The following is a 27,970-nucleotide window of genomic DNA, read 5'->3' as shown; positions in this document are numbered from 1 at the left end:
GCACCAGGAAAAAAAAGGTGAGAAAACAGTAATGGAGACCTGTAACATGGGTATTAGTTCTTTTCCCATACCAAATTTAAAGAAATTTCATTTTGCTATTGCATCTCATACTTAGCTTTTATGTAGTGATCAATACAGGTCTACCTTAAATCAGTTCTCAGACTTTTTTCATTTTGTGACACATGTGGAAATCATTGTATCGCTGGTAAAAGCTGGAGGTGGGCCACAGAGGACAATTTGCCTAAGCACTCTGGCCATCCCCAGTCTCCCTCTGACAGCAGGCACCAGAGGCCGAGGAGAGACACCCTACCTTGAAACCTGTCTAACCTTTAGGAAGCTCATCTCTGCACATCCAAGGCATTTGTCCCAAACTCTGCCTAGCTATGAAAAGAAACTGTATAATGGTTATTTTTGTTAAATCAGTGTCTTAATTGGATTTACATTTATGTACCTGTATACTCTTGGCTTGTTTATAAAGGTCCTAACCTGTCCTTACACGGTGGCCTGTTTAAAAGTATGTAAATAATAGATGATAAAGAGTTAAGAAATACTTTTGCTATGATATTACTGTCTTTGTTTTTGTTTTGGTTTTGAGACTGGCTCTCACTATGTATTTCATACTGGACTTTAACTCACTAAGTAGCCCAGGCTAGCCTGAAACTCTCAGCCATACTCGGGCCTCAGGCTCCCCAAGTGCAAGGATTACAGGCATGCACCACCACACCTGGCTCAGCCATGGTGTTTTGACTCCATTAGATTGTAGGTGACCTTGTTGAGGCCTATTTATGGAAAATTAAGAACACCCAGAGTCAAAGATCATCGTACAAATAATATATGCAGTTTTTAGTTTATTTTGTATGTTTCATTATAAAAGTAACACTTAAAGAAAATATGAAAAATACAAAAAAAGAATGGAAAAAATCATTTGTAGTTCTGTTTTCCAAATAATGTTAATATCATGGTTTTTCTCCACTCTTTTTTATGTACACTTTTTTCATTTATGGAAATTTTCAAACATTTGCAGAAGCAGAGAAACTTTTCTTATGAAGCCTATGTACTCACCAGCCAGCTTCTACAGTTAACCCTGGGCCTATCTTGTTATACATCCTATACCCCAGCTTTGCCTCCCAGATGGTTTTGAATCAAATCCTAAACATACTCATTTGTAAACACTTTACTGTCAATTTATAAATGATAAAGACTTGTGGGCCAGGGATTTAGCTCAGTGGTTCTGGCGCCTGCCTCGCAAGCGCAAGGTCCTGAGTTCGATCTCTGGTACCAAAAAAAAAAAAAAAAAGATAAAGACTTGTTTTTAATATAACCACCATACCATTATCACACCTTCAAAAAATATATTCCTTAATGTCACCAAGCAACTAGTCAGTGTACAGATTTTCCTGTTTGGCCTTTTTTAAACAGTTGCAAAGTGTGATGTGAGATCCAAGAAAGATTCCACATCATCATACACTTTCTTTTTTTTCCCAGTATCAGGGATCGAACTCAGGACCTTTCGCTTGCGAGGCATGTGTAGTGCCACTGAGCTAAATCCCTGGCCCTTCATCATACACTTTCAATTAGAGGAGAAATACAAAATGGGCATACAGAGGAGACGTATAGTCTATAAACCTTGTGAATGTCAGAATCTAGTGGCTAAGACCTTGCATTTTGGAATCAGACTGGGTTTCAGATCCTAGCTCTGCCACTTACTAGTTGTGTAACCTGTAGCTTTACTTCACCTCTCTCACTTTAATATTTTTAATTAATTTTTGGTGTTGAGGATTGAACCCAGGGCCTTGCAACAGGATGAACGTGTGCTCTTTCACTGAGCTACACCCTCTGCCCACTTCAGTACTTTTAAACTATAGAATGTGGGTAATATCTACTTTAGAACCACTTGAGGATTGAGTTAATGCATATTAAAGTGCTCCCAGCGCATAGTATATATAGCACCAGGTATATAAATGTCAGAAAATTGTAAATGGACTGAGTTAAGAGATAATGGAACTTAGTCTAATCCTGTCACTTACATGATTCATTTCAAAGTTTTGGACCTAGCTCGGTGTGGTGGTGCACACCTGTAATCCCAGCTGTCAGGAGGCTAGGGCCAGAGGATCGCTAAGTTAGAGACCAGCCTGAACTATATAATAAGACCCTATCTCAAGAAACAAGCAAACAAACAAAAAAAAAGAAAAACAGTTGTCTCAAAAAGACAAAAAAAAATTTAGGACCTTAAATTTCTCACCCAGAAAAGGAAGTGAAATGAGCAACTATGTAATCCTAAAATTCCATTTCTGACTGGAAGTAAAAACTAGGTATTTAAAAGTCATGGGTTTTGAAAACAGACTGGACTTTGCATTATATGAAGAAAGATAATCATATAAGGAAATGAATATACACTGAAAAGTTAGACCTGGTTTCCAGAATATGAACAGTAGAAAATTAAGGAACTCTAAAACCACGTAGTTGGATAAAAACCAAATGATATCAAGACCCCCTCAAAAATTAAACTGCAACACATACTTAAATAGAATAAACCTATTTTCTACATTATTTGAACAAGCACAAATTAAAGGTGTGGGTCTCATTCTTTTTTCATTGTTAATTATTGGCACATACTGTTAAGGGTTTGCCCAAGTGATATTGTTAGTCTAACAAAAATAAATACTGCTTTCCACTCGGCGTTGTTAGAGCTGAACTCATGACTGATTCAGAAAAGCAGATCTACAGTTTACCAGTCCTATTATGGTAGTCACCATTGCTTATAAAAGTCTCTGGGGGTGCATTTAAATCTGCAAATTATCAGATCACTGCTGCAGAGATTTTGATTTGGAGATTTTGAATGCTGAGGTGAACCCCGGAATTCAATTTCCCTTCTTCCCACCTATGCAGTAACCACTCTGGGAGACTGGGCTAAAAAGTTCTTTACATTTTGGAAAGGTGAAGTTACTAAGATTAAAGGTAAAGTTACTAATAAATATATAGAGAAAAATGACATTTATCAGTGAAATTCATAATACGGTTTTTAAAGTCAAGTAGCAGTTGAAAGGCTTACAAGGAAAAAAAAAATCACAGCTCCTCTGCCCTCCCCACCACCTGATAGTTTCATTCTTTAGAGGCAGTCACACAGTTATTTTCCTCTTTCCTCTGGCAGGGTCTTCATTTTTCTGAATCATTTAATATCTTATTATGTTTTCCCCCATGTTGGGCTTCTTGAGTTCCAGCTGTGGACTTAGTTCATCCACCCCTCTGTTTCCCTACCTTTCCCCAACCCTTCTCCCCAACATAATTATTGTAGTCTTTGGCTACAATAGCCAGCTTTATGTATTTATACCTCTGCCAAATACCTTTCCTGTTGAACCAAATGATGTCTCACAGCTCTTAGTTTGGCTGGGGGCTGCATATTTCATGTACCTACTGTTAATTTTTCCCCAAGTATGCCAGCATATTTGTCACCTTCTTACCAGTAACACTGTGAGCTCCAGTATGTCACCTCACTTGTTCATTGGCTCCCGACCTTTCCCTACCTATACTCCTCCTGTCGGTTGCTGCCACCACCAGGTGTCCTGGAACTGCCCTCCTCTTCTCTCCTCCTGCCTGTTCAGGAGCCATATCTTCCTCTTTCTGACTCACCTCCCTGTTTTCTTGAAGCACATACTATAGTACTTTCCTAAGAAGTATTTGAATGACTTTTTCCCACACACTTGCTGTTTCTGCAGGTTAAGGAATTTGAGATTTGAAATACTATTATACCCTCTCCACAGGAAAGGCATTGCCCTGTATTGTCTTCTGCTGGAAGCGATCACTCCAGAGACAGCATGAATGCTTTTATAGTGACTTTGTTTTGTTTTGTTCTCTATCTCGCTGGAAGCGTTGAGAATGTTCTCTATCCCTGGTGTTCTACAAGTTCATGATGGTCTACCATGATATGGGTCTTCCTTTATCTCTTGTGCTGGCCATTTCATTCAAGTCCTGTTCTGGGACATTTTTCTGTACCATTTTTCTGGCTTTTCTCCCACCTTTTTTTTCTTTGATTTTAAAAAATATATCCACTCTTGTTACATGCATGTGTGGACTCGAAGAGGGCCCCTTGTACAGTAGTTTGTTGAACTTCCTTTCCTATTTGCATTGACTCTTTCCTCCCGGTCCCAGAAGGGGCCTTTGCACCTATACCCTTTCTGCCTGGCTGTTTCCAGGCTTCCTCCTGTAAGTCAGCTTGTAGTCACCTTAGTAAGGTTACCTGTTTACAAGTACAGATGCTCATCTCTTCCCTGATTTGTTTTTCTCGAGGAGCATTTCTTACCATCTAGCTTAACATACACATTGTTTATGTGACTCCCTAACCACTAATATAAATTTCACAGGGCAGGGATTTTTGTCTTACTTTGTTTATTGCTATAAGTCTACATGTAGAACAGTGCCTGGCACCTAGTAGATGCTCAATGATTACTTTAAGGAATAAATTCTTTATCTTGGGATTTCTTCAGAGGTCTAAAGGTCTAAAGATCCTATTTGTTCTATTTGTTTGCTTTGTAATTTGTTATTTTAAGAGAGAAATGCCAGATGGAGGTTACTTAGGATTTTTGTGTATGTGTTTGTACAGCTACATGTTCCCTGGTATTTCTTCAACTGACTGTTTTGGTTACTGGGACAAGATGAAAGCTTGAATCACTTTTGAGTGTGCGCCTCTTGCCATAATCTCTTATTTTCATTTCTTTGTTCCTGTTTATGTATTTCACTCTGGAGCCACTTCAGATTTCAGTTCATTTTTCTCTAGACCTCTGGATTTGGAGGTTGAGAAAATAGATGAGAGTTTTCTGGCTTAGCAGAGGGTGAAAAGGAGAATTGTGTGTTAAATAGATTTCAAGTCCGCATTTAAAGCTTGTTTTTTATCTGCAGAAATTCACTGAAAAATCCCTCATCTGTTCAAATCTTCTCTCCTGTTCCCTCATTCTTGGTTTTATACCTTAAAAAAAAAAAATCCTATTGCCATTTTAATGGAGGCCCTTGGAAAGAGAATTAGAAATACTTAAGGACAGAAATAATGAAGTTTTTATTCTAACTTATGGAAGCAGCACTATAAGGCCTGTATATTGAACAAGGGGAAACACAAATTACTCATAAATCTTCGGTTATTTTCAGAAGCTTATCCTTCAGATCTTGCTTATCTTGGAATGCCTTAGGTGTCAGCCTTGTCTTTTCAACTCTGGCTAAGGATTAGTTTGAGGTCCTTTGTCAGAATTTAGTGCTTTACCACACAGTGTTACAGGATCTATAGGAATTATGTCCCTGGGTGGGGGCTAGGGTACCGTCTAGTCCTTCTCTGCCTACCTCCTAGGTTCAGTCTCATCCCCATGCCTCACCTGCCTCCCCCACCAGAAATACACTGTTATTTGTTTTGTAGAAAGAGGTAGTACTGTGTGTGCGTGGGTGAGAGACAGACAAGTCAGAGACAGACAAACAGTGATTAAACCCAGGGCCTTGGCATGCTAGGCAAGCACTGAGCTGCATCCTCAGGCCCACTGCTGCACTTTTGATGAATCCACAAGCTTCTTGAGTATTTTTTAAAGTTAATTTTACTAAGACACTAGAGTAAATGGAGGAGGGAGAATTGGAGAAAAGCAAAATCAAAAACACCAGGAAGGAGAGCTTACATCTGAGTTTACGGTGTGAAGCAGGGGCACACACTAATGAATGTTTTAGGAGTTGATACTGACATGAACCCAAGCTGCTGCTTCCAAGAGTTCCTCCTGAACCTACTTCTCCTCACAAAATCCACAGTGTCTGTACTTGCTGTCTCCACATGGGGTGACAGGGCGATTTTCATTTTGGTCTTTTTACTTAACTGGATTTTTTAATATTTCCTGCAGCACATAAATAGGATCCATTCTTTGCCAACCCAGGAAGAAAGATGCTTTCATTTTCTAGGATGAAGTGTCTTCCTCCTGTGTGGCTGCTCCCTGGGAGTCCTCCTTTCTTGTCTTTTGCTAACCTCCTAAGCTTTTTTTTTTTTTCTTTTTTTCTTACCTCCTAAGCTTTTTATGAAAATGCATTTTTATGTTCCCCTTACCTGCTTTTCTCTCATGTTTTTTTTCCTCAATCTTTTTCACTGGCCACTTTGAGACCCATGCTTCCTGCTCAGCATAGCAGTGCTTTTAAAGCTGTTTCTAACTTAGATGCTAGTGTACTCTGTGGCAAATAATACCTTTTTTCATGGAGTTTTCAGATTCTTGTTTCAGGTTTAAACAGTGGTTTCAGTTCTCCTCATTTGCATATCAAAGAGAATGTTGCATTTTCAGTTCATTGTTATGGGGGGCTGCAAAGAATCTATGCTAGTTTAAGGTTATATACAACTAGTCACTTCTTTTATTTGTTTGATTCATCATTCTCTTGTTCTTTATTTTTTATTCTCTTGTTCTTAAGGGATAATTGAAGTAGATCCAAAGAAATGTACTTAAAAGTATATTCCTGTGGTATTTTTAAAATCAATAGATACTTAACGTTGGTGCTTGAAATAAAAAGAAGGAAATAATCACCCATAATCTTAACACTCAGATGATTTCTCCCATTGAGTAATATATATGATACAGAGCAGGTTGTGATAGAGGAGAAATATAACTCCTGACCTGTTAGATTTCAAATGTGCCAAGTTCATGGTCCCACAACATCAAGGAATAAAGTCACGAACCAAAGAAAGAAGCAAGGAGAGTTTTATTGGAAATAAGGAGAGAAGAATAGCTCCTGGATTTCCGGGAGGAGTCCCGAGTGGGTGGCCACCGAGGCCCTTTGCCAGTGGTAATTTATACAGCAAAATCACAATGGGGTTATGATGTGAGTCAAACTACAATCAACCTGCTGGGAATTTATCTCAATGGCACCTTGCCTGTCTTGAAAGCCCAAGGTCCTGAGTTTGATTCCCAGTAAAAAACAACAACAAAAAAAACTACAATCAAAAAAGCAAAACTACAGTCAACCTATAGGATTACAAGTACAGTATAGCTGCTTCACTAATGTTATGGCTTGTATCTAGATGTCCCCCTACGGCCTAATACGGTCCTAGGTGGGACTTTTCCAAGGTGGCTGGATCTAGGGTGTGTGCTGCTGGAATCAAGAATGTGATGCTGGGATTGATTCAAGGTGCAATGCTTGGATTAAAACTGCCCCACCCTGGGTGTGAATGCTACCTGCCCTAAGGGTGGTTATAAGGGACCGAAAGGCTCACTGCTTGTCACTTCTTGCTTGTTACTTGCTACTTGCTTCTTTGCTACCTTGCTGCTTTGATGCCTTCCTGCCTTCTGACCACTATGAACTGTTTCTCCTCTGCTGTCCCCCTCTGCCATGCCACCCTGCCTTGGAGCCAGCCAGCGATGAACTGAAACCTCTACAAACTGTGAGCTACAATAAACCTTTCCTCCTTTAACTTTGAGTGTCAGTCATTTTGTCTCAGCAACAAGAAAAGTAACTAAAACAGCTAATATTAGTCCATTAGGGAAATGAGTCACATAACAAGGGTACATGGAAAGAACAAAGCCATTTGGGGGAAGGGATGGATCCAGATGTTCTGGTCACCCACCTGTGCAACTGATGCCTATCTGGACTTACTGGGCCAAGGGGTGCTTCACTATAATTCCAATATAATTACAGTACAATTCCAAGTTACTGCTTATCCCTTAGGGAGGCATGTAGACCGGGCCATTGAGTCTTCATCTTGAGGCCCAGCCTCCTTCAGATGTGCCTCCAGCCACAATTCTGATGTCTTTATGTTTTGTGCTGACTTCCTTGAGAACCCAGTCCCTCTCTGGCTGTATATTAATTTCTAAATTAGCTGCCTATAATAGTTGAACTATATTTTCACCTCTTAAGTTTGAAGTAGTCTCAAAAATGAAATTGAAACTTTTTAAAGTAGATGTCTTAGGGACCTGAGCTGAGAGTCTCTAGCACTTAGTTAGTATTTGGGGCCATAAAGTAGTAATATGGTAGGGAAGGGAGTGGATGTATAAAGTGAATAGGTGGAAGAGGTCCTGAGGACCTTAACTTTGAGGGAGTGGGCTGAAGGAGGCTTTCCACACTAGGGGTGGAAGGGAAGCCAGGAAAAGATGAGAATGGAATTGTCAGGTACTTCCAGAAGGTGAAGGAAGAGAAATCCAGTCATTTCAATGTGTTCATCACCATTAAAGCTTTCCTTGATCTGCTTCCAGCACAAATGTTAATCTCCTCAGTATCTCCTGTGTGCTTATTAACCTTGGCATAAATACTTATTTACAGTTTTCTTTCTCCTTATGGCATAACCAGTGATGGCGAACCTTTTAGAGCTTTCAGTGATAACACACAGGCCGCAGAGGCATGAGTGCCATAGGTTTGCCACTGGATAGACTTTCTAAGGGTTTAGCCCAGGTCTAACTATCTTTAGTGATACAGTATTTACAACAAGAACTTCAGACCTTGGAGTCACTGTCCCATGTCTACTGTCTACTGTGTAATAGCTGGGTGACCTTTAGCAAGCTGTTTAACATCTGTGTGCCTCAGTTATATTACTACAGTATTTGTGATATGTGGTGAGGGGTAGAGAACTCTGCCTAGCTTATTATAAATGCTGTGTAGTGCAGTATTTGGGGGCAGTGAGCTGGGTGCAGTGAGAGGAATATTCTTAACATAGCCTGACATTTATCAGATAGTTGAACATGAAAATTCAACAGCTTGTGACTAATGTGATTCCTGTCATTTTAAATTCTGGCAAATACAGAATATAATTATAGTTGGGCCAGAAGGGGACTAGGTGAAATGTATGTGATTTTGTTTCATAAAACAGAGCAGTAGATTTTTTTAAAAAGTACTATGTAATCTTAATTTCATTTCTTGTTGTTAAAGAGAAAACTAAAAGATAAGATTTCTCCAAGGTAGGTGAGTATTTTTATGTGTAGGGATAAATATTAGCCTTAAACAGGGTGAATGGTATTTGAAAGATAATACCATAACTTTACCCATTCGTTCTGGTTTTTAACAGCTCAGAAAGTGAGCCATATCAGTTGATTTTTAAGTTACTTCATGGTAGGTACACCCTCATTGAATCAGCTAATAGTGAACATTTACTATACTGTGTAAAAACGGTGTAACAAAAACTGGGCTGGGGGCTGGGCCCTGATGATCATAAGACAGATTCTGTACTTATCAGAGTGTTTGTTCTTTTTTTTTTCTTATGGGAGAAGTCAGTAACTGAAAGTGTTAACACCGGCAAATGAGGAACCATAGTACAGATGAGGGACTTGGGTGAAGGAGGTGAAAAATCAGACTCTAGGTGCTAACATTTAAGTCAACAGAACCAATAAAGGAGGGAGAGCTCTGGGCTCTGGCGGTGCTGGATCATGCCGGGTCTTGCAGGCACAAAGCATTTAATTTTATTAAACACTGAGAAGCCATGAAATGGTTTTAAACCATTAGTTAATCTAGTTTTGTTTTGATACTCCTTTTGCTGCTCCACAAGCTTTTCTTTTCTTGCTATTGGAAAGTTCTTTAGCTAGATTTGTAAAATAAGAGAAACTGATTTGTAAACTAAATACTGATGCCCTTGAGTCATTTGCAAGAAAGAATTCTTCCCTTAAAAATCCACCCGTAAAAATCAGTTTACATGTGAAACTTGAGTTATAAAAATAAAGCAATTTAATGAAATGTTCAGTAAATGCAGGTTGATAGTCTTGAAACCTGAAGTCTTTCTTTTGCCTGTTGAATCAGATTACTGTCACTCACATACTTCTTGGCATATCTGAAAAATGATAGTTTGAGTGTTGATTTACCCTTGTATACACAGTGTTCCCATCTGCTCCATTTAAAAACTAAAACAGCCTTTTATGGTTCTTACTCCATTGAAAGCTATAACCAGGTGTTCCTTTCCTTTCCTTTTCTTTCCTCTCCTTTCCTTTGGAAGATGGTGGTCTTAACAGTGTTGTTCAAGCTTGTCTCAGACCCCTGGGCTCAGGCCATCCTCCTGCCTCAGCCTCCCAGGCCGTTGGGATTACAAGCATGGATATGCACTACTATGCCTGCCTAGCTGAGAGTTCTATTTTAATTGGAAATTCTTTCTCTGTTTGAAAAGAAATGTCTTTCTTAAAATCTGAACCATGAGCAACATCTTTCATTTGTGATCATCAAATAAATATTTGAATGCCTGCTATGTGATGGGTACTATTCTGTGAACTAAACAGACAAGGTCGGTCTTTGAACAGCTTCATTCCAGTGAGAGGAGGCAGATGTCAAATAATAAACATAATTAGTATAGCTGTAATACTACTAGTAAATACAGAGGGCATGGTAGGGGGTGGTATGTGCCATTGTTGCCAGCCACTGGCTGAACCAACCACAGAAGGCCGAATGTTTTGATGAAAGTACCAAGGTTTCATTCACAGCCAGCTCCAAGGAGATGGGGGGACCTCATACTGACACACATTCCCCCTCACTGTGTCCAGGTGTGCAGGGCTTTTTTTTTTTTTTTTTTTGATAGCATTTGGATCAGTTTATTTTGGGAATAAATCCAGTTCTTAGGCAGAGGACTTCCTCATTTGGAAGGAAACAACATTTAAATTTGTCAGTTTTTTCCCTGTGTGCATATCCCATCTTGTACCTAGTGTTTTAAATCTGTGGTTCTTGGATTTTTCACATCCATCCCATAACAGGTAAAGCACGTTTTCATTACTGTATTTACTAAACCACCACCATTTGTTGTTCCTCTTTGACCAACTGGACATTTAAGAACATTTCACATTCTAAGTATGTGATTTCCAGTGTTTAAACTTGGTACTTTCTAGGTATTTTTTGCCATGTGGTCATTTGTGGTTTCTAGACCTTTAAAGTTTTCTCAGCATGCTAGTATAAGATCATCAGAAGTACTTCAGGGTAATTTGAAGAGTCAAAAAAGGTTAAAAATAAAAAGAAATATAGTTTGGGCACACACATGTCTTAACTACCTTTCATCTCTTAACTTTCCATTTACTTATCAAAGACAGTAATTATTGTATTTATTTATTTTTGGTACCAGGGATCAAACTCAGGACCTTGTGCTTGCAAGGCAGGCAGTGGAAACACTGAGCTAAATCCCCAGCCCAAGACTGTAATTATTGAAGTCAGAGTCTAGCAGCTTTTGCTACACGTATTCTCTTTAATTGAAGGACTACTAAATGAATTTTAAGTACATAAAATCACTAATTTTGAATGTTTTAAAATATATGTATCCATATCAGTTTATAATAGTAAAACTGCCATTCATGTCAAGATATTGAGCAAAAATCTTGCATATGAGCACCACATAATCTCTTAAATGTGAAATTTCTTGTAACATCTTTATTTCTTTGTTTCTGCTTAATAAAAATGTTATTCTCAGGCCGGGGATTTAGCTCAGTGGTTTCGCCTCCTGCTGTGCAGGAGCAAGGACCTGAGTTCAATCCCCGGTACAAAAAAAAAATGTATAATTTCCAATTTTGTCGGATGAAGATTCAGAATGTCTTTAGTGTATTTGACCTCCCCACAGTGACAAAGCACTTTTATTTAACATACATTTGGCTTAACAACATCTATCTTTATAATATTACGGCAAAAATAAAACAGTATTTATTTTCATTGACTATTTGGTATGCACTTTGACAGTTTAAAATTATATAAACTAAAAATTTTAGATACACCTTACAAATCTATTTTGCACTTAGGTTTATTACCCTACATGTAACAATTTTAAACGTCACATTCTTAACCATGAAATCTTCCATACAGCTATCGCCCTACTCTGTTTTTCTGTTGGTTACAGTAATTCATTCAGCAAAATTTCCAGAGAAGGTTCTTGGTCAGTACACTTTTCTTAACCCCTTGGTATCTGAGAATGTCTTCCAGTTACTATCATACACAAATACTAAACTCAGCAGGGTATATAATTCTTGGTTCAAAATTATTTCCCCTTAAAACTTTATACATGTTGTTCCATTGTCTTCTGGCATTTAGAATTGTAAGAGAAAAATCTGAGTTTAGTCTAACTTTTGCCCCTTTATAGGTAATGTACTTTCTCTGCCTGGAAAATTTTTTCTTTATCCTTGAAATTTAAAAGAGTCACAAGGATATGTCTAGGTGTTGCTTTCTTCTCATTAAATTTTAAAGGTACCCTGTGAGCCTTTGTCATCTGCCTACTTCATTCTTCAACTCTGGAAAATTTTCTTCAGTTACTTCTGTAATTATTGTTTCAGCTTCATTTGATTTGTCCTCTGTTTCAGGTATTCCTATTGCATGTAAACTGTACCTCCTTGAACAGGCTGTCTACATCTTTCTTTTTCTCTTCTTTTCTCATCTTAATTTCTTTGGGCTTTTCCTTTTCGGCATTCTGTGAGAATTTCTGGTTTTTTTCCATTTCCTGCAGGAATTTCATTTTATAATTGACCCTTCTGATGTGCTTCCTTTAAATGGAAGGCCTCTATCTCTTCCATGTGGTCACATATCACCTGCTTTACAGTTAAGCCCACATGGGTAAGGAGCTCTCTCATAATGTTATCGAGTAGTTCTTTAAGAAATGGCTCAGTTAAGCTTATTCCAGGTTCTTAATGCCTTGAACAATTAATTGGATGAGACAAGCCAAAAACAGTGCCAAAAGTTTATTTGAAAAGTAAGAGGTGGGGGCTGGGGATTTAGCTCAGCAGCACTGCGCTTGCCTTGCAAGTGCAAGGTCCTGAGTTGAGTCCCTGGTACAGAAAAAAAAAAGCAAAAAGCAAAGTAAGAGGTGAAGGGGGAAGGAAAAAATTGACTCGGCAGAACAAACTTGGCCTGAACAAAAGAGGAAAGGAGAAAAAGAGAAAAACTATATATATATGCCTGCCCTGGTCTAGAAGACACAGAGTGGGTTACCATGAAGAGTCAGGCTAGTGGGCTTCTTGTGGAATCTGTGTCCTTATATGTCATCCACATCTCATGGGAGCCAGTAAGAAGTCCCATATACAGGGTCTTAGGAATTATTTGGCGCTGTCCTGGGATCTTATAATTGACAGGTCCTACTTATTTTCCCAGCCAGCTTTGCTACACCCTATGTCTTCTATCACTAATACAGTCAAGGGCTGGGGATTTAGCTCAGTGGTGCCACTGCCTGCCTCATAAGCTCAAGGTCCTAAGTTCGATCCCTGGTACCAAAAAAAAAATACAGTCAATAATTTCTACAAGTTTGCTGTAGTCCAATAGATTACTTAGAGTTCGGTACATCCGTATCAAGTGGAGGCATTTTTCTCATTTACTTTGCTCTATTCCTTTTTCTGAACTGTGGTCTTATGACCTTTTCAGCAGCTCTTCCCAGTGGGGGTCCAGTCTTCCCAAGCACATTAGTTGTGCAAGGCCCTTTTATCATAAAGGAAGAGAGGGGAGAAAGAATACAGTGAGACAACAGTCAGTCAGTAAACCTGCGCTAAGGAGAGAAGAGGGAGGTGGTTACACCTTCAGCCTCAGGAAGTTTGGAAATCCACTTGTTACCAAGGAGAAAAGTCTTAACTTTTAAAGCTCCATTTTGTCCTGCCAATTTGACCATGAAATAAAGAGTTAATCTGTGGCACAGGGGAATGAGTGTGGCCAGTTTTAAAGGTTAGGGTAGTATCAAATCATTCAGTATGATTTGATCGAGTGCTTGGAAACCTGTGCTTGCGAACATTAGAAAAAAATATTCTGGGCTTAAGAATGCGCAACCAGTACAAAGAAAAGCTTCAAGGTGGAAGTGCACCAGGCCTGTCTGAGGAACTCTGTAGAGGCACGTGTGCCTGGAGGGAGGGAAAAAGGGAATGTCTCACCTTTCTAGGAATGACGTTTTCCTCTCTCAGTTTCAACAAAGTTCAAATGTCAAAACCAACAAATAATTAGGCAAAGAACTTCCATTCCAGTAGATGTTATACAAATGGTAATCCATAAACACCCACATTCATTGTCTGCACTTGTAAAGTGGATGTGTGCAGTGTGACTCCAATTAAAATTCTTTCCCTCGGGCCACCAGGGATTTAGCTCAGTGGTTCCAGCTCCTGCCTCACAAGCTCAAGGTCCAGAGTTCGATCCCTGGTACCAAAAAAAAAACCAACAAAAAAAACCCAATCCTTTCCCTTGAATTAGGGCTTCTCACTGACTCGATGGCTTGCTTGCTAATTGCATCTGGTCCCAGTACTGGTTTGTGCTATCCAAGCAAGATAAGCAATATCTCCTCCCTTACAGCTCTGCTTACTGCCACCATACCAAATGTTTGGCACCATATATCACTAAATGCCTTCAAAGCATACCCTGGTCTATTCCTTTCCAAGCTTGTAATCAATAAATATTGGATGTGCTTGGGGGCCTTTGTCTTTGCTTCCCAGAGCAGCACTGATCAGTCCAAGACCCAGTTCTCTCTAAGCCTCATTTCTGTCTTTATTCTTATTAGCTTTGTGTTGTAGTGGCTCACAGGAGACCACTGCAAGGGTCTCTGGTAACGTTCCCTTTCCCATTCCCTATGGTGATCCAATTTTTTTATTCATGGAAAGAAATCTCTTTGTTCAGCTGCTCTACGAACAGAATGTAAGAAACTTTTACTGACCTCAGCTGCATGTAACTCAGAGCCCTGCCACTTCACAGACCAGGTCTTAGGTCTCTGTGGCAGCCATTGGGGGAGGAACTATACTTGCCCAGTCCACCATCTGACATGCTTAAGGGCTTAAGTCTGACTCCTGATATAAAGCAATATAGCCAAATTATGGAAAGCAAGAAGCTTGAGCCACTTACAGCCTGATAGTACTGGCCAGGGATGTCTGCTATAGATCACATGCTTAAATACCTAGCATTTAGTAAAAGTTAAAGATTTTACTATTCCAAAATTTATAGATCTCTTAAGTCAGAAGCCAAAAGACTTTGTTTTACAGCAACGGATGGCAAAAGAGCCAAGTGCATTGCTTCTTAGAGGAGCAGGGACAAGGTGAAGATTGTGTGTGGTTGTGGGGGAACTGCCTTCTTTGCGCTGGAAGTGGAAGTCCTAGAGATGAGCCAGGGGCTTGCACATTCTAGGCAAGCACCCTGCTTCTGAGCCAAATCCTCAGCCCTTCGTGTCAGTTTTCATACACAGCAACTTAACAAACTCCAAAGTGTCCTCCCAGAAGGTACATCCAAGCCATAACCCCAAGGTACCTGTGAATGTGACCTTATTTGGGTCCTTGCAGATATAATTAAGATCATGGATTCTGGGATGAGATCATCCTGAATTTGGAGTAGGCCTTAAATCTGACAGGTGTCCTTAGAAAGAAAGGAGAAGGAGATTTAAGAGAGACACAGGAAGAAGGCCCTGTGAGGATGGAGTTACATTACCACAAGCCAAGAAAGGCCAGAGCTAGGTTAAAAAACAAAACTAAGCAATTCCAAATTCTATTTCAGATTTGGTGTGTGTTTGTTGTTTTTAGATGTTGCCAGACTGGTAACTCACATGAGCCTCCTGCTTCAACCTCTCAAGTGCTGGAACTACAGTCACCTGCCATCCTGCCTGACTCTGTTTAAAGATCTTAATTTGCTTTATTTTTGATTCTACAATTGAGCAGTGCTTCATTCCATAAAACAGAATAAGTGTTCCCAGGAAACTGCCTAAGAGCAAGTTTTATCATGTCTATTGTTTCTTTCTGATTCACTAATGCCAAGTCCTTTTAACATTTTTTATTTGGACATCCACATCTTCTTTCCTTTGACTCAGTGAAGTTTTCCACGTGTTTTAATTTTCCAGTCTTAACTTGGGCACACTACTCACATAATGTGCTCACTCAAGGACCAATATAGTAGGACATTGCCAAAGTTGTGCACGTGTCAGGTACATCCTGTGGGTACAGATACGCAGCAGGAGCTTTGTTTGATGTATGGTGCTCTTTGTGAAGAACTGTGCTCTGTTTGTGCAATAGGATCGCCAAAGCTACTCTAGCCATACTTGTCCATGGCTTATCTTTCCTGTGGTGTTCAGAATTTTGTGGTTCATAGGTAGCGATCCTTTTGTACTTTATAAAAAATTTCTCGTTGATTCTTTTTCCAGTTTTAGCTAGTGGTTTTATATTGGAGTGATTTTGTATTTGAATTGCCCCGTGAATTGCTGTTTACTGTTTCTAATTTAGTTTTCCATGAAGTTGAAGCTAAGATTACCAAAGAAAATGTTCAGAAACACGGGTCTTTGACTTTTTTGGGGGGGTGCGAAGGGGTCGAACTCAGGAGCTTGCACTTGAGAGGCAGCTGACGGCACCACTGAGCTAAATCCTTGGCCCCTTTGACTGTTTTTTTAAGATGGTCTCACCATGTAGTTCAGGCTGGCCTTGAACTCACTGTGTAGCCCAGGTTAGCCTCAAATTCACAGCAGTTTTCCTGCCTCAGCCTCCTGAGTGCTGGGACCATAGGCATGCTCTACCATATCTGGCTGGTCTTTGGCTTTCTGAAGCAAAATTTTCCACTGTTAACCAGGTATGGTAGTGCACGCTTATAATCCCAAAACTCAGGAGGATGAGGCAGGAGGGTCTCTGTGAGTTTGATATCATCATAGGTTACATAGTGAGCTCAAGGCCAGCCTGAACTATGTAGTGAGACCCTGTCTCAAAAAAAAAAAAAAAATTTCCACTTTTTTCTCACAGTGAAAAAGGAAAGTGGGACAAGAGTTCATGTAACTGCAAATCAGAACAGCCCTTGGGTAGCTTAGTGAGACCCTGTCTCAAAATAAAAAACAAGGCCAGAGATATAGTTCAACGTGAAGGCCCTGGGTTGGATTCCTAGTACCACAAAGAAAAAAAGAAAGACAAGAAAAATAAGATGATGAAGGGCCTTTGAGGAATTCAGCAGGCTCTTTTTATCCTCTAAGCAGAACAGTGTAGTCTGCCTCTCCCCCCACCCCAATCTAAAAATGTACTCTTTTTTTCTTCAAAAGGAATTGTGACAACCTCTTTGGCCCTCCACTTTCACTGCTGTTCTAGGTGGGAAAGCCAAGAGACTAGCATTTATTAGACATTGAAAGCCATTATATAACAAATTAAAAGAGAAAAATTGCATTCAAGACAAGCTTATTCTTATTGAGTATTTTGATAGCTGAGCTTTAAATATAATTAAGAATTGATTATGGGGGTCTGATTTTTTTAGCCATTATATCTGTTTAAAACATGGTACATGTGCATGTGAACTCAAAAGTAATCCATAATGAGCAAACTGAACTTGATTTGAGTGTATCAGCTTTGCAAAGAACATTTGATGCTTTTCCTTTTAGTTAATTCTAAGAATAATTGTAGAACAGTTTGTTTCTGTTATGCTTCTGCCCCGACTATAATGGATTTGGATTACATACTGACAAAGTGGGCACCTCCAAGATGTTTGACTTGGTACTGCCTGTGAAGTCCCTGAATCATTACAGGCATTCTGCTACACTTAGGAGTTTTTAATAATAAAATTTTCCAAGATTTGCATTGTCAAAATATGCATTATTTTTAAATTTTAAAAAGTATTTTTAAAATTTTCAATAATAGTTGAGTCAAATCTCCAAGCACATGAAAAGGGTGAAAATCAGGTGTATATACCTACTGGTGGTTCTGATTTTTCTTATGACAGAAAACCTCTCCCTTCATTAAGACTTGTCAGATTTTAGCTCATGTAGAGATATATCTTCTGTCGTGATGGTATCTTCTGGGGTCTCCCAGACTTGGAAGAATCTATATTTGTATGCAGCATTTAGTGTGTGCTCTGTTGGCTTGAAAAGTAAGCTGTGGAGGTTATCAGCCTACACAATAAACTATTTTAGGGCCAAGGATTTAACTCAGTGGCTCTGGCGCCTGCCTGGCAAGCGCAGGGTCCTGAGTTTGATCCCTGGTACCAAAAAAAAAAAAAACCATAATAAACTTTTAATAGCTGGAATTTGGAATTATACCTCTCAGTCCCTAGCTCTTCTCACACTGTTCAGATATGGTCATTTTTTCCTGGTAAAATTCTATGAATAAATGACATAAATCTAGCATTTTGTCAGTGACTATGTTAAAGAAGTTTTCAAGAAATAAGTTTCTGCCTGTAATATCAGCACCCTGGGTGGTTGAGGGAGGATGACCTGACATTTGAGTCCAGCCTGAGCAACTTAGCGATACCCTAATCTCAAAATATAAAATAAAAGAGTTAGTAATATAGCTCGTGCAAAGATCCTGAGTTCAATCCCTAGCGCCACACATAAATACACCCCAGGAGAAAGGGAGAGGGGGAGAGAAATAAGTTTGATACTGATCTTTTTTGAGGTTTTGATTTTTGGGGGGTTTGTTTAGACAGAGTCTTGCTGTGTACTTTATTCTGGCCTTGAACTCACTCTGTTGCCCTGGCTGGCCTCAAACTCAAAACAATCCTCCTGCTTAAGCCTCCTAAGTGCTGGTATTGTGGCCATGCTCTATCATGTCTGGCTACATTTGATATAGATACTAACTAATGGAAGGTCAAGGGTGTCAGGCACACTTACAGATCACAGCAGAAACTAAGTTAATCATGGATACAGGAAACATGTCAAACCTGGGGTAGGAGAAGAATCAAATCCCCAGCATGGCTGGACATCATTCCTGTTTCTGTGTGCCTTGGGAAGAAGGAAGGGGTGACTTTGCTTTACACACTGATGGAAAAAACTGTAATCTACCTTATGAACTAACTTCATCAACTGCCCAAGCAAAATATTTTACTCGATTTGTTTGTTGTCAACAAATTTGTTGAGTGCTGTTTTATAATACCTTGCATTGAGTATCTTTTCATTCTTCCCTTCCCCCACAGCTCCTTAAAACCAAATGTGTTGGAATTGCTCTGGAAGCTACTACCGTATTACAGTTTTGGTCTCTTCTCAATTCCCACAGTGATTATCTTTTTCTTTTTAAAAAAAATCAATAGGCATGGTGGTACACGCTTGTAATCCTAGCACTCGGGAGGTTGAGGCAGGAGGATCACCATTTTGAGGCCAGCCTGGGCTACATTGTGAGTTCAATGCCAGACTTAACTGTACTATAGCAAGACCCTGTTCTCAAAAAACAACAACAGGGCCGGGGATTTAGCTCAGTGGTTTTGCCGCCTGCTGTGCAAGCAACAACAACAAAAAATTAACCCCTTTATCCTGGCCACTGTTTTTTGTTTTTGTTTTTTGATAGAAACTTGGTGTAACTACAACTGATTTTTTTTTTTTTAAAGAAACATACTCTCCTTTTAAGCTAGTCATCTGTAGATCCATTATTTCATGACAAAAAATGCTAACAAAAATTAGAACTTTTCTCTCTGGTGCATTTCATCTGCCAGTCTACCACTGCGTCTTACTCCAAGTTCCTTCTGGTATGCCGCTTGCTTGAGGTGAATACTGAACCCTGGAGCTGGGGATTTAGCTCAGTAGTTCCGCCGCCTGCCTCACCATCGCAAGGTCCTGAGTTTGATCCCCAGTACCACAAAAAAAAAATGGTAAACCCTGGAGACACAGGGAGGCATGTAGATCAGAATGAGGGGCACAGAGGGAGCCCTGGCCTGATGGCAGATGGGGAAGAGCCAGACTCTGCCCCCTCACCAGCACCCAGATGCTGGGAGTCACTGACCTTGCAGGCACAGCTCCTTAGCATGTTCCAACTATATTTCATCCTGATAACCAGTTCCTTTTCTCTTGTCGCTTTTCTGTGTTTCTGACTGGAGTTTTTTCCTAAAAGACTTGGCCCTTTTTTCTCATCCACCAGGCATAGTAGTACTGTTTCCTGCCAAGCTAAGAGGTTTCAAAGTATAAGCATCTATCTTACATGAAATTTTGCCGAAAATTTTTGTTCATGAGGTTGCTGTTACTTTCCTCAGAGTTTGCCAAGTGTCTGGCTTATTTCAGTGTACTCTGTTAGCCTTGAAGGATTTCTCAGTGACTTAGCAGTCATGGGAGTAATGACACTGCCACAGGTAATTGCCTTTGTTTTCTTATGGCAGAAAAGCATTTCCACTTCTGCTACATGTAGCAAGTTCCACTGACATGAAAATTCAGATACCAATGATGTAGAAAAATTTGTGTCTTAACTAGTTGGTGCAGGTTAGGAATTCTATATCAGATTTTCAGTTAGCTTTGAAGGTCTTTGGCAGTAGTGCATATTGTTTAGGATAAATGATAAAATGGACTTTTCCTCTGAAAATAATACTCTAGAAGGAATAAAATATGATTTATATAATAAAATATGCTACTAGAGTGTACATATGTGAGGTATTGTCAGGTGAGACATCCTTTTGAAGACAAGATATTACTCTGTTAGAGAATAGGATCAGTATATGATGTGGGCATATTGAATTCTCATTTACTTCCTAAATAATAGAATCTGAAAGAGTCCAGTCAGGAGTTGTTGACCCTACTTAATTTTCTTAAATTTTAGTAAACAGAGTGGACCTTCAGTTGACTCTCTAAAGAAAAAAATACCCAGGTATAAATATCTAAATTGACCATAAGTCAAAAATAGAGTCCAGCAAAAACAGTCTCTCGCATATTTTCCAAGAGAGAATGGTAGAACTGGCCTAGAGTTGTGGTGCTTGCTAGTGGTGAGAAATATCCAGCTTCTGAATTGCTGGCTTCCATGAGGATTCCTAGTTATTAAGCCACTATTAAGCATTACACAGAATTGTTTCAAATAAATCTGCTTTCTAGAATGTTGGTGCTGCCAAACACGATGGTACCCACCTGTAATCCCTGCACTCTGGGAGGCCAAGGCAGGAGAATCAAAAGTTGAAGCCCCGCCTAGGCTATTTAGCAAGACCCTGTCTCAAAATTAAAAATGTAAAAGGCTGGGGAAAGGCCCTGGTTCAAACCCTACCCCTTCCTACCCCCATGTGCACACCCAAAGAATATTGGTGCTTATTTTTTTGATAGTTTGGGACAAGTGTTTTTTAAAGACTGAAAAGCTAATACTTACAGAATGTTTTTAGTTAGTGACGGTGTAGCTAACAGCATGGTCTTGGGAGGCAGTTGCCATGGTTTGAATTCTGATACCACCAGACATCAACCTTTTTGTGTCACTTTTCTCATTCATAAAATAGGATAATAATACAAGTTGAGTATTCTTCATCTGAAATGCTTGAAACCAGAGTGTTTGAGATTTCAGGAGTTTTTTGTTCTGTTTTTAAGTACTTGCATATACATAAATGAGATATCTTGAAGATAGGATCCAAGTTAAACACAAAATTTGTGTGCCACCATGCCTGGCTCCCAAAGATATTTTTATACAATATTTTTAGCGTACCTGCATTTTAAGTGTAACCTGGTCCATGAGATCAGGTGTGGGATTTTCTACTATGGCATCTTTCAGTGCTTGAAATGTTTCAGTTTTTTTTTTAATGTTTCAAATTTTGGACTTTCAGATTAGGGATGCTCAACCCATGATACTTAATAAGGTTATGGGTATTAAAGGAATTGATTGTTTTTAAAGGAACTGATATTTATAAATAGCCTGTGACTATTTGTGAAATGAGGCTAGTATAGCTGCTGCTGAATCAAACACTACGTTCTAAAGTGTCTGTGTTCAGTCGACATTAAATTCCCCTTGTGTTTTACTTTTATATTTCTCAGTACATGAAGTATTATTTGGGTGTAATTTGTTTAGATGACGGACTTTACAAACTATACTTAAGAGGAAAGCCAAACATTTTTCCTTGTGTATTTTTAAATGATATTCACAAACTTATGGGTTGTCCTGCATGTGGAAGAAGTAACCACTCTTTGATCACTTCTCCATCTAGAAGACACACTTTTAGAGTAGGAAATGACTTCAATTAAAGTAAAGCTTTATGAAAATAGTGTAATGATGATTAAATCCTGACTGTGATATTCATAAAATGGGAAGCTCTTACAGAAGGGGAGAATAGCATAATGGTATACCTAATGGGCATCCAAAGTTTGTGAAAATACAGTAGTTAGGTCTAGAAAAAGTAAGTTTACATCTTTTTTTTTCATTAGCTTTATTGGTACATTTTAGGTATACATTATGATCACATTCATCTTTCGGAATTTGTACCTGTACGTGGTATATGTTGGTTAAGTTTACATCTTAATAGAAAAACGGAACGTAATAAAAATAACCCAAACTCTGGTATTGCCTTCAGTGTTATGTGTTTAAAATATTATTGCTGTTTTAAAATGATCAGTTCTAGGATTTAGCAAGTTTTGAGCAATTGAAACTTCTCTTTTTAGTTCTCAATCTAATACATACTAATTTTTTAAAAATTTTGCTAGTTATCTCAGCACCTGAACATAATTGACCATTTTTCAAACATCTTTGCTTGTTACTACTTTTACTATTTCCTACAATGACTTGATTTGAAAGTCCCATCCATGTTTAGCTAGAGAGACATGGCTGCTGTTTCTAAGGACAGTTGTCTGATAATGAGGAATATCTAGCAATCTGTAAATGAGTATTGATTATTGATTGTTCCATTCTTCTTCCTGTGATTTCTTCCACTGAGAGTAAATGAATAAAGATTTGGGAGCTACTGGCACACTTACCCATGGGTTGTTTTTATCTCCTAAGAATTTCCCAAACCCAGCTCGTGGGAGAATAACGGGTATTTTTTACACTCTGCAAAGTGATGGCTAATGTTGACATTAGTTTGGTTTGTGGGTTTTGTTGGTGAGAGATTGGAGGGAGGACTTGGAGAATGGAGCAAGCAAGATGGCAGTATGGATCACCAAAATGCTATAATTTCAAGGCTACTTCTTTTAGACAAATTTAATTCCTTAAGTTTGGAATGCTTATTAATGGATTTCCACTAAGCAAAGGATACCTTTGAAGGGTATGTGGCATATTAACACTGTTTACTGTATATGCTGTTTTAAGTAATATACTTTGCGGATCTAATTGTAGTATATGGTGTTTAATCTATTTTAGAAACTGGATGGCTTCTACAGGGAGCCAGGCCTCTGATATAGACAAGATTTTTGGATTCTTCAGTGATGGCGCACCCCCCACCAAAAAGCCCAGGTAAACAAGAGAAGGGAATCAGGAGAACAGAGTATACTGGCATTAGTGGGAAGTCAAGAAAAAAAATCTGAACTTACCTTGTATTCTAATTGTTTTTGCTAATCAATAGTGACCTTAATTTAAAAGTTAAATCAAAAGGAAAAATAATTTATCACAATAATACATGTACAGTTTTAAGTCAGTAATTCAAGGCTCTTAATGCCCTACCTCTCAGAGATGATCAGTTTCAGCTTTTTACCTTCCTGACATCTATATACTTAAATACCTCATGTACACTGCTACATTTTAGTGAGGATTTTGTTTTGTTCAAATTATGGAAGGTAAGGATTTGGTTTGTTCTCATGACTTTTCCTGCCATACTGATGGCCCGCATACTTCCTCCTTGTCTTCCCAGCATGTCTATATCAGTGTGTGGTTCAACCAGCTTTTAATATTTACATTATTAGACTATCTAGTATTTGTTGCTAAGCCTGATATTGTGTTATTGTTATATTTCCTTTTTTGCCCGTTTCTTCTGTTTCTCATTTTTTTGTTTGCTTTATGTTTTCTATAACTTTCCCTTTATTATCAATGTGAGAGAAAAATAAGTCTCCTAGATGTGCTGAAAGACATAAATAACTCTCTGGTTTAACTTTTTCATAGATTCTTCCCTGTGGACTCAGCTGCACTCTAGGCAATTGTTTCCAGGCCCACTGCCTTGCTGATACTGTATGCCTGTTTCCCTTTCCCATCATCCTGAGAAGCCCTTTTACATCTCTCTCTATCTCATGAGATTGCTGTATCTCATGTCTTCTTTTTTGGTGTACTCCTTCATTTTTGTAACACATACCTTTGTGTATCTCCTTAGTAAAGATTCATAGGAAAAATTTTTAGAGACATTAAATGTCTTTATCATATGCGTGCTTTTTTTGATGGTATGGCTGAGTTTTAGGTTGAAAATCATTTTTCTTAGAGTTTTGAAGGTATCACTCATTCTCTGCTAGCATCTAAGTATTCCTGCCACAGAGCCACTCCATTTTGATTTCCAGTATTCTTTGTATTAATGTGACCTTTTTCTTTGCTCATTAGAAGCTTGTAAAGATGATTTCATTCCCTGTTTCCTGAAATTTTACGATGATGTATCTTTATATAAAATCTAAACAGTGGATAATTCTTTCAAGCTAGTTACCAGTAACTTCACTTTAAGGACATTGACATGTATACTGTTACTTGTGTGTGTGGGGGGGTGTGTATTAGAGATTGAACCCAAAGCCTTCACCCTATTTCCCTAGCCCTTATTTATTTTTTATTTTGAAACAGGCTCTGGCTAAGCTGCCAAGTTACCCAGACTGGGCTTGAATTTGGGATCCTCCTGCCCCAGTTTCCTAGAGATCTAGGATTACAGGCATGCATCTCCACATGTGGACTTGCAATTAAAATCTTCAATGTCTTGGTAGAACTCATGTTATTTTAGAGTCCAGTTGGACCTTCTGGATTAAGTTGTTAAGTTTTCTTACATATTGTAAAACTTATTTCCATCTAATTTTCTGTTTGTTTGGTTGGTTGGTTGGTTTGGGTGTTTGTCTGTTGGCCTCAAAATCAAGAAGCCTCTTGAGTACTGGAATTACAGGTGTGGGCTGCCACATCTGGCCTGGTTTGGTTTTTTTGTAACAGGGTCTTGCTGTGCAGTCCAGACTGGCTTTGAACCCACTTACATGTAGCCCACACTGGCCTTGAACCCATGATCTCCCTGCCTCAGCTTCATGAGTTAGGATTACAGGCTTGGACCATAACCCAGTTTTGTTTTGTTTTGTTTTCACTTTCTTGGAGAGTTTCTCATTTTTATCTTACATGTTATTTAATTTCTGAAAGCCCTTTTTGTTTGCATGTAGCTGCAAATTTTTAAGTCTGTGTGAAGGTATTTTTTCTCTTATATTCTTCTTTCCTGTATTTTTTTGTTTCCACCAAATCTCTCCATCCCTGCTACTTTGTTTCGGTGTAATTGTCAGGATCTGAGCCTTCCTTAGATGTAAAGTCACCTTGTCCATCTGGTCATATTTAAGAGAACGCTAAGAAGCCACTTGAGGAGTGTGTGTACATAATAGGCTTGGTGGCTGAAGGGCTTCCTTCTGGCTGTCAAGGAAGCTGTCTCTGACAAAATGGGCTCAGGGTAGGGATTAGGCTGGCTCTTTGTGCCTGAAAGACCCTGAGTGCAGGTGGTTGGGGAGGTCTTAGATTTGGTAAAGAGACTTTACTTCCCCATCTCCCGATGAACATAAGTAGCTGGAATTATAGCCGTTCACCACCACACTACTAAATATTGCCTTTTAACTGGAAGTCTTAATTAGGAAAAATAGCTCAAGCATCTGTGCAGAGTTTTTTTAAAAACCCAGAAAAACAGAAAACCTCAGGGCTGGGAATGTAGCTCTGTGGTAGAGCTCTTGCCTAGCATGGGTAAAGCCCTGAGTTAGATCCCCTAGTACCATAAAAAAAATAAAAATTCAAGTACCAGCAGTTAACCACTATTAACAGTCCTTGTATCTCCTCCCACAAATTTTTCCTACATGTGTGTATTTGTGTATAATCACTATCTTGATTCCTCTAAATTAAACTTATATTTCATCATTTTCTTCCATTATCAATCTTTTCTAGTGGACTAAACTTAAGTCCAGAAACTCTGTTGTGTCCATTCATACATCTAGTGCCTACCATAGTGTCTGGTACTTGTAGGTTTTTAATGCTTGTTGGATAATTAAGTGCAGGAGCTTGGGATAGGGATGGATTTCTAGAGGTTGTTTCCCTAAAACAAGGTTTAATGGTGCTTCAGAGTACTTTTTGGGTTATGCCAAAATCTTGATCCTGTTTCTGTTCATTTTTTCATTTGAAAAAAAAGGTTGGCAAAGGCAGTCTCTTGGGGAAAAAAAGCATGCCATCAGCAAATATTAAAGTGAGGGAAGATATTTCAAACAGGGATTTTAATATATATAGTCTCTGGAATTAAAGGGAAGTGAGGAACCATGAGTTGAAGTTTTACTTTATGTTCCCTACTCTTTGATTCTAGAAACAAAAACTTGTACTCATGCTATTTCATCTATGTACTTCAAACAGATCTGTGCTTATCACAATAAGAAAGGAATGTTTTTTACTTTTTGTCATACACTTTAGGTTTCAGGATTCTAATGTCTTCCCTTCTTTTCCCTTCTTCCTCTCTTTTTTCCTTTCTTCCTCCTCCCTCTCTGTCCCTTTCTCCTTTTCTTTTGTCCTCCCTACCCCATCCCTTTCTTTTGTTTTTCCCTGAAGATATCTGGAACAAAACTGAGGACAGATTTGTCCTCATATTTGGCTATGGCATGCTCAGTTTTATCTTAATAATGTTTATAAAGTTTGGAGTTAGATTTTTATTGACTTTTATCTCGTTTTACATTTCTCAGCAGTAGGAATTAAATTTATATGAAAATCTTTTCTCTTTCTGGAATAACAAACATATTCTTTTGAAATTTAATATTGGTTTAAAATATAATTTAGTTGGCAGAACTCTCCTGAGCTGTAATAATACATTTGGACCTTTTCCTGCTAGTAGTGGGTTTTCTTGGGTTGAGAGGACTATGAAGGAGAAAATTGATTTTAAGATTGCTTTTTAGGATTCCTGAAATAATAGGTTTCTTTGTTTTTCAGCAAGCTGTAGCACAATATTCTGGTCTTTTGTTTAAGCTATTTTGGAAAAGTATCAAAAATTGATACTTGTCGGGCCAGGGATTTAGCTCAGTGGTTCCGCTGCCTGCCTCGCAAGCGCAAGGTCCTGAGTTCAATCCCTGGTACAAAAAAGAAAAAATGGATACTTGTCATCTTTGCATGTATTAAAGTTACAGCTGAAAAACTATATGATCATAGCTGGCTATTGCTTTTGTCAGATGGTCTTTCCATGTGCCTCCTGTCCATTGGATATTTCAGTCCTCTCTTATGTTTTGCTTTTTCAGGAAGCTGCTTCCAAGCTTAAAAACAAAGAAGCCTCGGGAACTTGTGCTGGTCATTGGAACAGGCATCAGTGCTGCAGTGGCACCTCAGGTTCCAGCCCTAAAATCCTGGAAGGGGTTAATTCAGGCCCTACTGGATGCTGCAATTGACTTTGATCTTCTAGAAGAGGAGGAAAGCAAAAAGTTTCAGAAATGTCTCCATGAAGACAAGAACCTTGTCCATGTTGCTCATGACCTTATTCAGAAACTCTCTCCTGTGAGTACCTTCTAATGTTCCATGTCATTTGAAATTTTCTAAAGCCATGATCTCTATGTTGAATTCAAAGGGGATATTCATTTATAACTTGTAGATTTACATAACATTTGGGCCTTCTGGAAAATTTCTATTGATGGACCCTCCTATGGACAATTATCGTGTGTGTGCACATGTGTGCATGAAAGAGAGGTTGAGAGAGAGAGGGATAGATGTTGAGACCTTTATAGATTTTTAAAAAATGACATCTTTAGCTGGGCATGGTGGGGCACACCTGTAATCCCAGCACTCAGAAGGCCGAGGCAGGAGGATTGCCCCAAGTTCAAGGCCAGCCTGAACTACAAAGTGAGACTGTCTCAAAACACTAAAATTTCTTTTACAAAAATTAAAATGAGACACATTATTCCTATATTTTGAATTTGCTTTTTCGGCACTCATTGCTATAAAAAGTGTATTCCCTTGGGGCCAGGGATTTAGCTCATTTGGCGTGGATTTGGCACTGTGCCTGCCTCACAAACGCAAGGTCCTGAGTTCAATCCCTGGTACCAAAAAAAAAAAAAGTATATTCCCTGGCACCCATGCTCTTTAGGGAACTTTAGAAAGATTATAAATCTTGGGCCAGGGATTTAGCTCAGTGGTTCCGCTGCCTGCCTCGCAAGCACAAGGTCCTGAGTTTGATCCCCGGTACCAAAAAAAAAAATCTTACCATTTGACAGATAAAGCAAAAGCAGTTTTTGATGTTCTCTTATCAAACTAGGTTGGTTAAAGAGCTTCCTTGTCTTGCTTTGCCTTATTCAGAG

At 38.9% G+C, this 27,970-nt stretch overlaps 1 protein-coding gene across 10 annotated transcripts in view; it reads left to right on the top strand.

Moving 5' to 3' along the window:
- The window catches only part of Siral1 (SIR2 antiphage like 1), a 49,869-nt gene that overhangs the window by 3,310 nt on the left and 18,589 nt on the right, over positions 1-27,970 (top strand). For 9 of the 10 annotated variants that reach the window (XR_206006.2, XM_021242815.2, XM_004862592.2 and 6 more), the window contains exons 2-3: positions 22,872-22,964; positions 26,921-27,173. Coding sequence is in view for 9 of the 10 variants with exons in the window: in XM_021242815.2 (XP_021098474.1) it covers positions 22,879-22,964; positions 26,921-27,173 (339 nt within the window). In the remaining variant the exon portion in view is untranslated. The remainder of the gene's footprint in view (positions 1-22,871; positions 22,965-26,920; positions 27,174-27,970) is intronic. The other variant, XM_021242816.2, reaches the window with a different exon arrangement.

This window comes from Heterocephalus glaber, unplaced genomic scaffold, assembly GCF_053883595.1.
Source record: "Heterocephalus glaber isolate CG9 unplaced genomic scaffold, H.glaber_assembly_v1.0 deba00001446, whole genome shotgun sequence".
Lineage (NCBI taxonomy): Eukaryota > Metazoa > Chordata > Mammalia > Rodentia > Bathyergidae > Heterocephalus > Heterocephalus glaber.
The sequence above is the reverse complement of the archived record's forward strand: the minus strand, read 5'-3'. Positions and strand labels throughout refer to the sequence as shown.